The 14,666-nt window shown below is 42.4% G+C and overlaps 1 protein-coding gene across 10 annotated transcripts in view; it reads right to left on the bottom strand.

The window, feature by feature from the left end:
- ncoa2 (nuclear receptor coactivator 2) overlaps positions 1 to 14,666 on the bottom strand; it is a 346,138-nt gene that overhangs the window by 78,429 nt on the left and 253,043 nt on the right. For all 10 annotated transcript variants that reach the window (XM_072253878.1, XM_072253913.1, XM_072253869.1 and 7 more), the window contains 2 exons: positions 3,084 to 3,184; positions 144 to 321 (listed from right to left, as the gene is read on the bottom strand). In XM_072253878.1, the coding sequence (XP_072109979.1) occupies positions 144 to 321; positions 3,084 to 3,184 (279 nt within the window). The remainder of the gene's footprint in view (positions 1 to 143; positions 322 to 3,083; positions 3,185 to 14,666) is intronic.

Genomic DNA, 14,666 nt, shown 5'->3' with positions numbered 1-14,666 from the left:
AATCAAGGTGCCAATCAAAATATTCCTTACAAAATGGTAGCTGCAAAATAATCCAGCAATGTCAATTCTGAGCCACCAATAGCTGAGCAAACAACTAAAAAGTAACAAGTGAACAGACAACAGCACTTAAAACAGATCCTCACCGAGAGATTTAGGCAAAAGGTTTCTGACAAACTCTGCATGATCACCGACATGAAGAATGCTGTATACGCTGGAGTTTATAAGCTCCTCTTGGTTGTACTTCAGGTACTGGGTCACATTCTCAGATACAAACACGATGTTCCCTTCAAGATTGACCACAAAAAGAAATCCATCCAAAGCCTGTTAAGAACAGAAAATACAAAGTAAACACAAGTTTTTAAAGACATTCTCCCGTCTGACACATTTTCCTGCTGAAATGTTAGAAAACTTGAGACTGTGGACAAATCAGTGGCACTTTCATTTTCAAATCTAAAAATCTGCGTAAACATTTTTTTTCATCTACCTCTCAACACCTCAGAAGCTGCTTAGATATATGCAGGCCGTCAAACTAAAACCAAGTCAATGCAGCCCTATGCATCCATACAACTTTATCAATTGACGTCACCTTGAGCTGACCCCTCCGCACATCTTCTGACTGACAGATGATGCAGCGTTCATTATGCACCCCTTCCACTGCAAAGCTGAGAGTAGCAACAGACAATGGCCTATGTCTTAAGGGGCTGCATGGGGGCACAGCTGATGGAGCCACTTCCTCACAAGCCCCAGCGACCCGGATTCAGCACTGGCCTCCTTCAATCCTGTGTGGATTTGACACTTCTCCCCTGTGGCCACATGGATTTCCACCAGGAGCACTCAAAGACATGTAAGACTGGCAGGCTAATTCTTTATTGTAAATTACTCCTGACTGTAGGTGAGTGGTGGAATCTGAGGAGGGAGGGAGAGGACACAGTAAAGTGGGGGGTGAGAATGTAAAAGGAACAGCACAAGTTGATTGTAAATGTGTGCTCCATGACCAGAGCAGAGTTGGTGAGCTGAAGGGTCTGTTTCCATCCTATATGATCTCTATGCCAAACATCACGGTCCCCAACCTCCGGGCCCCAGACCGATACACTGCCGCGAAGAATGCAGCGGTGCAGCGGTAGTTGGAATGTGCCCAGCACATCTTTAAGAAACAAGCCGAAATAAACAAGCTCATTGATTAGGTGCCGCCTGGCACGTAAATGTTGGTCCAGATCACAGGCGACGCAATCGGCAATCGCCTCTGATCTGGGCCGACGTTTACGTGCCAGGCGGCACCTAATCAATTAGCTTGTTTATTTTGGCTTTTTTCTTAAAGATGTGCAGGGTGCGTTCTGGCTACCGCTGTACCGCTGCATTCTTCACGGCGATGTATTGGTCCGCAGCACGGAGGTTGGGGACCACTGCCAAACATCAACCCATCCCATTGCTATGCCTAGTGCTAGATGATACTGCACACGAGTAGCACCTCTCCCTAACAACTCCAGAAGCTGGAAGTGAATAATCTTGAACCTCTGGATTCTGTGTGAAGTTTCTCCTACACCGCCACTGCAAGAGGAACATCTATCACGTCATTATTAGACCACTGAATGGCTCCTAGTATGATATGGTCGACTCTTTCCCTCACAATCTACATTGTTCTGGCCTAGTACATTATTGTCTGCCTACAATGCATTCTCTCTATAACTGTAACCTTTATTCTCCATTCCGTTATTGCTTTCCCTTGCACAAGCTTAATGCAATGTTGTAATGAAATGATCTGTATGGACGGCACGTAAAACAAAGTCTTTCCTGTACCTTGCTATTGACAATAATAAACCAATATGTGCCTAAGCATCTAACTTGGAGGAAAACTCAGAAAACGGTGTCATCTCAGTCTTTCCTCATGAAGAAAGCTCTTGAGCGATTAGGTACTTTGTGCCTTGCAGTTGATTTATGGTGCAGCCAAGCAACTTTTATCTCACCTCTGGAACTCAGCTCTTTCATCCGTAATTCCGCCTAATACTGGATTAAGGCAGCTGTGATCATGTTTTGGTAAGGAGGTCAGATAATGTCAGTGAACCCTGTCTTCACTTTTTTTCCTTCTTTTTATTCATTTATGGGATGTGAGCATCGCTAGCTAAGCCAGCATTTATTGCCCATCCCTAGTTGCCCTCCAGAAGGAGGTGATGAGTTGCCTTCTTGAACCCCTGCAGTCCCTGAGATGCAGGTACACCCACAGTGCTGTTAGGAAAGGACTTCCATGATTTTGACCCAGCGACAATGAAGGAACAGTGATAAGTTTCCAAGTCAGGTTGGTGAGTGACTTGGAGGGGGATTTCCAAGTGGTGGTGTTCCCAGGTATCTGCTGTTCTCGCCCTTCTAGACTGTAGTGGCCGTGGGTCTGGAAGGTGCTGCCTTAGAAACTTTGGTGTGTTGTTGCAGTGCATCTTGTAGATGGTACACAATGCTACAACTGTTGATCGATGGTGGAGGGATTGGATGTTTGTGGAAGTGGCACCAATCAAGTGAGCTGCCTTGTACTGGATGGTGTCAAGCTTGTTGAGTGTTGATGGAGCTGCACTCATCCAGGCGAGTGGCGAGTATTCCATTACACTCCTGACCTGAACCTTGGAGATGGTGGACAGGCTTTGGGGAGTCAGGAGGTGAGTTACAGCAGGATTCCCAGCCTTTCACCTGCTCTGGTAGCCACGGTGTTTATATGGCTAGACCAATTCAGTTTCCTGCCAATGGTAACTCCCCAGGATGCTGACAGTAGGGGATTCAGTGATGGTGATGCCACCAAATGTCACGGGACGATGGTTAGAGCCTCTTATCTGATCTTAATAATATTGAAAAGTGATACTTGGCTTAATTTGATATTTTAATTACAAACGTATGTTTAAATTTAGGGACACAGACCTCAAGTACAACAGATTCTTCTCCAGGAAAGATTAATTTAACCATCAGATGTCAGTAATATATGTTCTCTTATTAGTTTGAGCAAAACCACAAAGCATTTGAATGAACTGTAGTTCAATAGGCAAGTCACTTAAGAAGTGACAGTAAAACTAAGTTTCTATAGCTCTTGGTTCTAAACTGACCTCGAGCATCATTGGTCCAAGTGCATCTTTGTCGATGACACCTTGACCTGTGGAGGATACATCAGCCTTCTGCACTGCATCTTCATTTGCAGCTACTTTTTCTGCAAAAACAAGAGGAAATTATTGCAACATGGATTCTTGCAGGACACCCACAGGTAGTTTAATCCTGAAACCTCTTTGTGCTGATTTTAATGGATATATTTCTTTAAAGAGGCCAGTTAAGAATAAGGTGGCAACATAGTGTGATCAAATAGTCTTATTTTCTATAAAATTTAAGTGGTTCAACATTTGTTTAGACAAAATGACTTCAAGGTTAAAAGACAGTTCTAGTTAGCAATTTAAAATGGTTACCCCTATATCCTGCTGATGGGATCAAAGGGATTATGGAATGATTTCAGCTATTAAAGCACTGCAAGACTTCAGGTTCTTGCTACCGGATAAACACTTGACATTGTATTGTCGCGCAAGGATTGAAAAAAAAATCGCACTCAATAGCCAATGAAAGGTGCAAATGACCATTTATTGTTTTTTTTTGTATTAATTGTTCCACCCCGACTATGTAACTTCTCTTCCTAGACACTACTTTAGCCAATATTGTTAATGAGCCTCTCCCCACATGGAATATACATTCTCAGAGGAGAAAGAAACTATTTCCAGCACACATTCCACCTCCTTTCTCCATTCAAAGTCCTTGGACAACTTTGAATGGAACTTTGAGCAACCATGGCATTTTCCCAGGAAGCCCACGCCTCTGTGGTGAGATCGCATCCTCATTCCTCTACCCACCAGGTAGGACTGCACCTTCTTCCACCCAACTGCAGGACGCAACCACATTCCGATCTTTCTGGTCACACTCTGAGAACCTCCTCCAAAGCTCCTGACCCTGCTTTCTGTTCTTATGTCACCTAAGCATCAACTCTCGGTGCACACACTGCTCTTCGGTCAGGTCATTGGAAAACGCGATATTTTGTATCAAATATGCATTACTCTCACCCAGCTCCACCTCTTTATCACTCTCAGCACCTCCACTGTCTCCAAATTGCCCGTATCACATACACTTATGCAAGTTAAAAATGTCATCCCAATAAGTGTCAGAAAGCCATTTCACTGGATCTCCACAGTAAATTCCACCTCTCAGCCAATGGCCTTGGATCTTCCCTTCTACCTGCACTGCAATCTCTCTGTAACGCTTTGTTCAGAACTCCGTTGTTGCTTTTCCCCTGTGCTACCTTGAAGTACCGATGTGATGAAATGATCTGTATGGATAGTATGTAAAATAAAGTTTTTCAAGCCAGCAATTGCACCCGTGACAATTATAAAACAATTTAATAAAACAAACTTAATTTTATTTGACTTGTGAAACCAGCACTTCTTCCTAGTTATTATCTAACACAAAGCTAGATTGTTAGCAATCTTGATGTCAAATTTATTCTCCAAGGTGAGCTTCTGCCCACAATCCCACATCAGCCTTGTAATCATTAAATCCCAACTGTAGCCTTGCATCGGATCTCTGCAGAAACTCCCTTCATGAGCTTGATGCCCAGAGACTTGATTATTACTTCCTATGAACTTGATCATTCAAAATTCTGTCATCTCCGCTAGGATAATACTCAAATCTTTCACCTCAGCTAATACTTCATGAAGCTTGGTGTTAAATCTTGTCTGGTAGCAATCTGTGAAGTAATCTGGGGCATTGATCTGCCTTGGATTGTGGGGCAAGGTCACCTTTGACTGTTCAACGCTATTGATACAACTGTGTGCTTTGTTAGCTTACTTCAGAGGGTAGTCAGAAGTCCAGCACTGAGGAACACCAGAACCATACAGCAGGTAATGCTACTGTCTCACATCTCCAGCAACTCAGCTTAGGACCTGAACTCTGTCACTGCAAGGAGCATGTACATTTCCCCGTTTACTGCATGGCTTTCCTCCCAAATCCCAATCAGTAGGTTAATTGGCTAAACAACCCCCAGCACAGGTGGGCTGGAGCTGATAGTCATGTGAGAAATGTGGAGAGAAGGCACTGCATTAAGAGATGTCCATCTTTAAACCAGTATGGTTTCTAAGTACTGTCTAACTGCCTGTTGGACACTTTTATTGATTACCAGTATTAAATTTCCAGATTCTTAGAACTGATTTCAAAACTTTATACTACCATGCCAAGTTCTGTACATATTGTCTTCATTTTTTTTTAATCCAGAAAGCCCTGTAACAGATAATCTGAAGCAGTAGAGAAGGGGTCCCGAAAATGAAAGGGCAGCTCATCGTCTATGATGAAGTCCCTGTTACAAAGTTCGGCAGCCACTTCTATAACTAGCAGGCTATACACAATCTAGTGATCTTGTTATCGGTTTCTCAAAGTACTAGGCAAAGCACTGGCTGCTTCCATTCCAGATAGTAAAGATCCAAGATTAAAATAAATTCTCATTTGCAATTTTTACTTCTTCTAAACATTTGGAATACATTGAAAGTTACTGAAAAGGTCACGTATATAGTAACACAAATAAATTCATATGCAAAGTCACTGCAATATCAGCATTAAATCATTCCACATTTAAATAACATTGATGTCTGTTTCGGAGAAGCCAATATGAGCAAGGAAAAGTATTTGCGGCCAAAAACTGACTGCAACGTCAAACAAGTGGAAGTGGACAGAATTAAGGTAAAACCTATTAGAAGAAGCAAGGCTAAGATACACACTATCTCAAATGATACAGTGCACTTATATAGATATTACTTATTGGACACAGAGTTACTTCAGTTACTATGAGCAAGATGGGGTGTGGGGGTGTCCAGGAAAGGGTAGTACTTCTGGTGAAGGAACTTATCGTGTTCACTCTGGGGCAGCTCACTCACCTTTGGTCCCCACCAGACACTCAGCTCTCACCTGTGGCTCCAAGTAGCTGTTTCCAAGCGACAGCGGCCACACTCTGGTACACCACATCGACAGGCGGGTTAAACCAGGTGGGAGTAACCAGAGGGCCTCATACCCAAGTGAGATAGGGTCATGCCTCCCCAAGCATGCCTCCGGGAGAAGGCTCAGGAGCTTGAAGACTCGTACGGCCAGATTTGGGAACAGCTTCTTTCCAACTGTGATAAGACTGCTGAACGGATCCTGACCCAGATCTGGGTCGTACCCTCCAAATATCCGGACCTGCCTCTCGGTTTTTTTGCACTACCTTACTTTCCATTTTTCTATTTTCTGTTTCTGATTTATAATTTAAATTTTTAGTATTTACTAATTTTTACTATTTTTAATATTTAATATTTGTAATCCAGGGAGCAGAAAGCACAGAATCAAATATCGCTGTGATGATTGTACGCTCTACTATCAATTGTTTGACAACAATAAAGTATAGAGTAAAGTCAGCTCCGGCAGACGGGGTGGATAAGGGCAACAGCGAGATCCAACAGCCAGGAAGTGGGGGGGGGTTCCGCAATGTTTCATGGAGGGACCGATCTTTCCCTCTCCAGCCCTCTCCACTTTCCGCAGTCCCTGGTCCACATGTCCCTCCCCATGGATCTCCCACCTGGCACTTATCCCTGTAAGTGCAAGTGCTACACCTGTCCCTACACCTCCTCTCCTGCCACCATTCAGGGCCCCAAATAGTCCTTCCAAGTGAGGCAACACTTCACTTGTGAGTCTGTTGGGGTCATCTATTGCATCCGGTGCTCCCAGTGCGGCCTCCTCTACATCAGTGAAACCCGACGCAGATTGGGGGAACCGCTTCGTCGAGCACCTCCGCTCCGTCCGCCACAACAGACAGGATCTCCCAGTAGCCACCTACTTCAACTCTGCTTCACATTTCCATTCGGATATGTCCATACATGGCCTCCTCTACTGCCATGGTGAGGCTAAACTCAGGTTGGAGGAGCAACACCTCATATACCGTCTAGGTAGTCTCCAGCCCCTTGGTATGAACATAGAATTCTCCAACTTCTGGTAATTCCCTCCCCCTCCCTTCCTCTATCCCTATGTCACTCTGCCCCCTCCCCCAGCTGCCTATCATCTCCCTCATGTTTCTGCCTCCTTCTACTACCCATTGCGTTTTCCCCTATTCCTTCTTCACCTTTCCTCCCTGTCTCCCCTCTCCCATCCCTTTGTCTTTCCCCTTACTGGTTTTTCACCTGGAACCTACCAGCCTTCTCCTTCCCACTCTCCCCCCACTTTCTTTATAGGGCCTCTGCCCCTTCCCTCTACAGTCCTGACAAAGGATTCCGGCCCGAAACGTCGACCGATCTTTTCCACGGATGCTGCCCCACCTGCTGAGTTCCTCCAGTGTGTTGTGAGTGTTCCTCTAATGTTAACTTGCCTGCAAGTGTTATCCAATTCCACTTAATCTAAAATGTCAGGACCCTGATTTAACAATATCATGTGGATGGGCCAGGGCAATACAGGCCAACAACAACAACACTGACCATCATAAAACCATAAGCTTCCCCTGGATCAGCTGGCTGTTAAGACACTGAATTCTTCAGAATATCTCTGATGTTCATAAAAACTATTAAAAGTCAAAAAGTTACAAGCTCTTAAAATGTCTTAAAATAAATCATTCTAAAACACTTGTAAACAGTTAAAATAATCTCAGTTCAAAAGAAATGTAAATAACTTTATAATTCCTCTCCACCCTGCATTGAAATGAGTTCGCCAGGCTTAGCTTCTGTGAGCAGATTTCTCAGCTAAAGTACTGCAGAATTATAGACAGTTTTCATGTTGTCACTTAATTCCATGGGGGGCGGGGCGGGAGGTGATAAATCATTGGCGGAAATCAGCCAGTACATTTAGGGCTTCTGTTTTTACACTAGAGCCCTGAGCTTCCTGACATTTACAGGAAGGGTAAATGCCTGTGTGGAAGTGCTGGCACTTTTCAGAATTCCAACTGTTTTGTTTTCATATGTAACTACTACTGTACCATCATAAATCCTATTGATATTACAACTTCAATCTTTAAAGAACAGGATTTACTTTCCATCCGTTGACTGTTACTCCCAGACTAGATGGGATAGAGAGGATGAAAGTTTGCTTAATCAGTACATAGAAGTCGCAATGAGAGAGTGTGTGGTACTTCATCTGCTATTAGGGAATGATACAGGGCAGATGACAGAATTTTGTGTCGGAGAACGTTTTGCATCCAGTGATCATAATGCCATTAGTTTCAAAGTAAATATGGGAAAAAGATAGGTCTGGTCTGCAGGTTTAGATTCTAAATTAGAGAAAAGCCAATTTTGGTGGTATCAGAAAGGATCTGACAAGTGTGGATTGGGACAGGCTGTTTTCTGGCAAATAAGGACTTGGTAAGTGGGAAGCTTTCAAAAGTAAAATTTTAGAGTACAAAGCTTGTATGTGCCTTTCAGAATAAAAGATAAAAGTAACAGGTTTAGGGAACCTTGGTTAACAAAACAAAAGGTTCATAGCAGGTATAGGCCGGTAGAGGTACAAGAAATGCAGGCGCACACCTAAGAAAGAAATCAGGTGGGCTAAAAGAAGGCATGAGGTTGCATTAGCAGACAAGGTGAAGGAGAATCCCAATGGATCCTATGGATATGCTAAGAGCAAAATGATTGCAAGGAACATAACTGGTCCTCTGGGAGATGAGAATGGTAATCCATGTGTGGAGATGGAGGAGAACTTAAATGGAATTTTTGCATCTGTATTTACTCGGGAGACAGACACAGAGGCTACAGAAGTGAGGCAAAGCTGCAGCAAGTTCATGGACCCTATGCCGATTATAGAGGAGATGGTGCTTGCTGTCTTGAGGCAAATTAGGGTAGCTAAATCCCTAGGGCCTGACAAGATATTCCCTCAGACCCTGTGGGAAGCAAGTGCAAAAATTGCAAGAGCCCTGTCAGAGATATTTATATCATCCTTAGTGACAGGTGGGGTACCAGAGGGCTGGAGGATTATCTAATGTTGTTTCACTGTTTAAGAAATGCTCTAAAAATAAACCAAGAAACTATCGGCTGGTGAGCCTGACATCAATAGTGGGAAAATTACTGGAAGGCATTCTAAGAGACCAGATATATGAGTAGTTGGATAGACAGGGACTGATTAAGAATAGACAGCATGGCTTTGTGCTCGGAAGGTCACGTCTAACCAATCTTAAGTATTTTTTGAGGAGTTACCAGGAAAGTCGATGAAGGCAAGGCAGTGGATTTTGTCTACGTGGACTTTAGAAAGGCGTTTGACAAGGTCACACATAGGAGGTTGGCAGGCAGATTTAGACACTTGGCATTCAAGATGAAGTAGTAAATTGGATTAGATATTGGCTTTGTGGGAGAAGCCAGAGAGTGGTAGTAAATGGCTGCCTCTCTGACTGAAGGCCCGTGCCTAGTGGAGTGCGCAGGGATCTGTGCTGGGTCCGATGTTGTTTGTCATCTATATCAATGATCTGGATGATAATGTGGTAAACTGGATCAGCAAATTTGTGGATGGCACCAAGATTGGGGGTGCAGTGGATAGAGAAGAAGACTATCAGAGCTTGCAGCAGGATCTAGACCAGCTGGGGAAAAAAAAATTGGCTGAAAAATGGCATATGGAATTTAATGCAGATAAGAGCATGATGTTGCACTTCAGTCAGACTAACCCGGGTAGGTCTTATACAGTGAATGGTAGAGCACTGAGGAGTGCAGTAGAACCAAGGGATCTGGGAGTACAGATCCACAATTCATTGAAAGTGGCAGCACAGGTAGATCGGGCCCTAAAGAAAACTTTTGACACATTGGCCTTCATAAATCCAAGTACTGAGTACAGGAGATGGGATGTTATGTTGAATTTGTATAAGATATTGGTGAGGACTAATTTGCAGTATTGAGTGCAGATTTGGTCACCTACCTACAGGAAAGATGTAAATAAGGTTGAAAGAGTATAGAGAAAATTTACAAGGATGTTGCCAGACTTGAGGACTTGAGGTATAAGGAAAGACTGAATAGGTTAGAACTTTATTCCTTGGGATATAGAAGATTGAGGGGAAATTTGATAGAGGTATACAAAATTATAAGGGGTAGATAGAGTAAATGCAAGCAGGCTTTTTCAACTGCGACTACAACCAGAGGTTAATGGGTTAAGTGTGAGTGCTGAAACATTTAAGGGGAACATGAGGGGGAAACTTCTTCACTCAGAATGATGAGAATGTGGAATGATCTGCCAGCGTAAGTTGTGCATGCGAGCTTGATATTAACGGTTAAGTATAGTTTGGATAGGTTTCATGGATGGGAAGTATATGGAGGGCTCTGGTCTGTGCAGGTCAATGGGACTAGGCAATTTAAATGGTTTGACACAGACTGGATAGGCCTATTTCTGTGCTATACTTTTCTATGACTATGTTTAATCTAAAGTCTTCCTGATTTTCTCTGCAAAGTTCAGATCTTTTATTTTACGGTCACGTCTTGGTCTTAAGATAGGTTAAAAACTATTAATCTGGTGCTTGAGTGATATGTGATTTACTTGTATGCTCCAATTTTAATATCTGTTCACTAACCCAAGGTACAGACTACCATTTCAGTCCAAGAAATAATAATATTGATTATTTGTGTCTGGAATTTTAGTTACAGCCTTAGTTAGATAGCAAGGCCTAATTTTATTTGGCTACAAAGTTGAACAACTTTTTCCTTGATTTCATTGATAGAATTAACTGAGAAGATCAATACAAGCAATAGCTATGTGATAATTACAAAATACATGCCAGTCTGGGCATAATTTTGAAGTACTCAATGTCTGGTGCTCTCAAACTACATCTGCTTCTGATTTCTCAAAGTTAATGGTCAGAAATAGGTTGACAGTCTGGTTCCTCATTTCTCCCTTCACTTCACATCCCAGATCCACTCTGAACAGCTGCTATGTGAGCACCATCCCGCATTTTAATTTCTTAAGAAGCAGCGTGAAGTGAAAACAAGATGCATTGAGAGTGCACGGGGCAATCTGGCTCAAAGCAGATGCAATGTGCTCATTTCCAACAGCCTGCCAGAAGGGAGGATCACTCTCTCCTGCTGAGTTTGCCTTTCCAATGGGATTATGGCAGTGCCTTCAGAGACATTGTTTTTAATTACACTAACTATAGCAACAGCAGCTCTGCCTACAAGATGACCACATTGGATAGAACTCAACGGAACAATATGATCGATAACTTTCTAAGAAAATCTTCACTCCCTCCCCCACAGTGATTTTATAACCAGTGAGCTTGGTCAGCACTAAGACAACGGAAATAATGCAAATTACGAATAAATGTAACAGTAGGATATTGGCAGAACTATTCCCAGATTTGAGTAAACAATGTCAATTCAAAAGAGAATGGCAAAATCTGAAGTAAATATTTTAATTCACTGCTTCAACACAAATCTAGATTTCATGTTATCTATTAACATAAAGTGTGCAGCCAATAACATCAACACTGCTGTTGACTAACATTGTATTTTGTTAAAAAACTAATGTCAAAATCTCAGAAATCAAATGCTCAAAATACAGATATTTCACCAATAAGTGGCAGCCCATGGAGCAATTTACCAATCCAGTTCCACATTCCGTTATGTTAAACACTGCAGTCATACAGCTGGACTCAGCAATTTACCCCTCCCACTGACAAAGTGCATCACAAAAGCAAATTTTGAGAAATTCTCATTACTGCACACCTACAATCTTTCGCATACACTGCAATAGGGTAACGTTAAGGCGATAACATCATGGTTGGAGGGTTTCTGAATGACAGAGTGATTATACATTTAATGCTGTTTAAGCATTCATGCACACTTCCTGCAAGTCAACTCACAGTATCTTTCTCCAGTCAATTAATGTGCAAACAGATGACCGTTGTACATCATTTTTTATTGTTAAAGTGCACTTGTGTATTTACCCCTGCAATGCTAAAATAGCTGCCTGTGCCTTTAAGAGAAAACAGTGACATCATTTTGCACGTGTGGAGTAGAACGAAGAGTTACCATGCTCTAGAGAAAACAACATTCGAGTGCTTTCTCCAGGTCTGGTGAGGAAAGGTGAATAATATTTGGTAATATCCATGCAAATTCGTTTATACTTGTTTGTAAATCTAGAACATCGGTAGTTTGACACATCTTACATGTGGATGCTTTAGACTTACACGAGTAAATTTTATCAGCGCTGGATTCCGTGATTGGGTGACATTCCTTATTGGCCTAGTAAGTTAGTCTTTATAGTAATTCAACTATAAGGCAATTTACTGTAAAAGTTCTTGTGAAAGTTTATTTTTGTCTTTTTTTATTGTTTCACGACAGAATGTGAATGTAACAGATTAATGTAAATGTGTTAATCTCCGTTCCTGTAGCGTGAGCGAGGAGAACTCGTTTCAAGGTCTAGCCCATATGTGTTTTGAAGTTAAGCTCGTGTGCCAAATGTTAGTATATCTCTTAGTTAAGATGAGATGTATTTATTCATAATTTTGGTGTTGTGTATAACATACAGGGTTGGTGGGATTCTAATGTTCTTTGTATTGCTTCCTTTTAGAATTGCCACTACCGCATGGTTTTGTATATTTTGTTTCAGTTATTTTCATACTGCATGTGTAACAAGGGTGTGACCCAAAATTTAGCTGAGATTGTAACAGCGGGAACTGTTTTTTAAAATTCATTTCATCATTTTTATTTCAATACTCTCTTTCTGCATTAAAACATCGAAAACAGATAAAGGAATTAAAGACCCGAAAAAGTATGTGTTGTCCTGCGCATGTATCTTCCCCAGGCTACAAAAAAAATATCAGCCACAAGGTGAACACCCTTGGAAAAAAATGCACTATTCAGTAGCATCTTTTTCTTGACTCTGTTAATGAAGCTCAGCTCCAGTGGTTGAGAAGATCTTGTGAAGATCACCTTAAATGGCCAAGGAGGTCAGCTGGTGAAGTTCACGTCCAGTGGCTGAGAGGAACCCTGCTGGAGGTCAGAGTTACATGGACATCTATCTGGAAGAACCGGTTCAGGGACGTCAAGTAGAACTCAGCTCCACTGGCTGAGAGATGCCCAGAGGCGTCCATCTCCAACATCTCTGTAAAACTGACTACAAAACTTTGGAACATGCCTGCAATGTAAACCAACTATACGATGATATGCATGAATCATGCTGACGCTGCCATAAAAAATATAATTGTCCTAAGATAAATGAGCAATTAAGTATGAAATTATACATTTCAGCCTGACATCCAAATGGCCTGAGATACCAATCGATGGTCATTCAACTCTCCTGCATTTGGCCCATATTGCTCTATTCCCTTCATCTCTATGTACTATCCAAACACTTTTTCAAAATTTGTGATTCTACCTGCTTCTACTATTACCTCTAGCAGCTTGTTCCATGTACTAGCCCTCTGTATGGAATACTTCTCCCCACTTCCACCCCCCTGCCACCAAAATCTCCTTTGAATATTTCCCTACTCCCTCCAGGTTCAGGCGCCCTTACCTTGGGAAAAAACTGTGACTCTTTGCCCTTGCTATGCCCCTCAGAATTTTATAAATCTCTACAAGGTCATCTCTCAGCCTCTGTGCCCCAGTCTATCCAATCTCACCTTGTAACGTCCTGGTGAATCTCTTCTGCATTCTTCCTTGTGCTACCACAACTTTGCTCTGGCGTGGCTAACCAGCGTCTTGTACAGCTATAATATGATGTCACAACTATGGCAATCAATAACCCAGCCTAAGGCAGCAAGCAGGCTAAATGTTTTCTTCTCTACCTTCTCCTCCTGCGCCACCATTTTCAGGTCAACCTGAAGATCTGTGCTATATTAACTCTTCAAAGGTCCCTGCATCACACTTATGTTGATTGTGTTCCATCTGCTATTGCTTGGTCCAATTTACTAGCTGACCTATGTCTTGCTGTTTTTCTTAGGCAACCAGCCTCACTATCTAGGTCTCCATCAATCTTCAAGTGCTCAGCAAACTTACTCATTAGACCAGAGACTTTCTCATCCAAGTCACTTACATACATCAGATCCAGCACCAATCCCTTAGGTGGACCGCTAGTTAAGGACTTCCAGTCAGAAGGATCAATCCTCCACCTCTACCCTCTACCTTCTGTCAGCAAGCCAATCTCCGATCCAGTTTGCCAAAACACATAGGATCTCTTTTCCCTGAATCTTCTAGGCCAGTCAAATGAGCAGGGACCTTGTCAAAAGCCCTGCTAAAGTCCATGTATAGCACAGCTACTGTCTTGCCTTCATCAGTCTTGTAACACAGTATTTCTTGTGCACAAAACCACACACAGACTTCTCTTAATCAGCCTTTCTCAAACAAGAGAAAATCTGCAGATGCTGGAAATCCGAGCAACATCCACAAAATGCTGGAGGAACTCAGCAGGCCAGGTAGCATTTATGGAAAAGAGTACAGCTGACATTTTGGGCCGAAACCCTTTGGTAGGACCCTTCCAACTGTTCATCATTTTTCTTCCCAATAGTTTCCCTTTACTGACTTAAGGTTCACTGACCAGTAGTTTCCCAGTTTATCCCTTCCAGCCTTCTTGACTATTGGAACAGCATTAGCTTATCTCTAGTCTTGCAGTACCTCACCCATGGCTAAAGATGATGCAAAAATTACTGATGGCGCAGTGCAACTGACTTTCTGCAAGGCAACAAG

This window comes from Mobula birostris, chromosome 1 (genome assembly GCF_030028105.1).
Source record: "Mobula birostris isolate sMobBir1 chromosome 1, sMobBir1.hap1, whole genome shotgun sequence".
Taxonomy (NCBI): domain Eukaryota; kingdom Metazoa; phylum Chordata; class Chondrichthyes; order Myliobatiformes; family Myliobatidae; genus Mobula; species Mobula birostris.
Note: the sequence above shows the minus strand (reverse complement) of the source record. Positions and strands in the feature narration are given on the sequence as shown.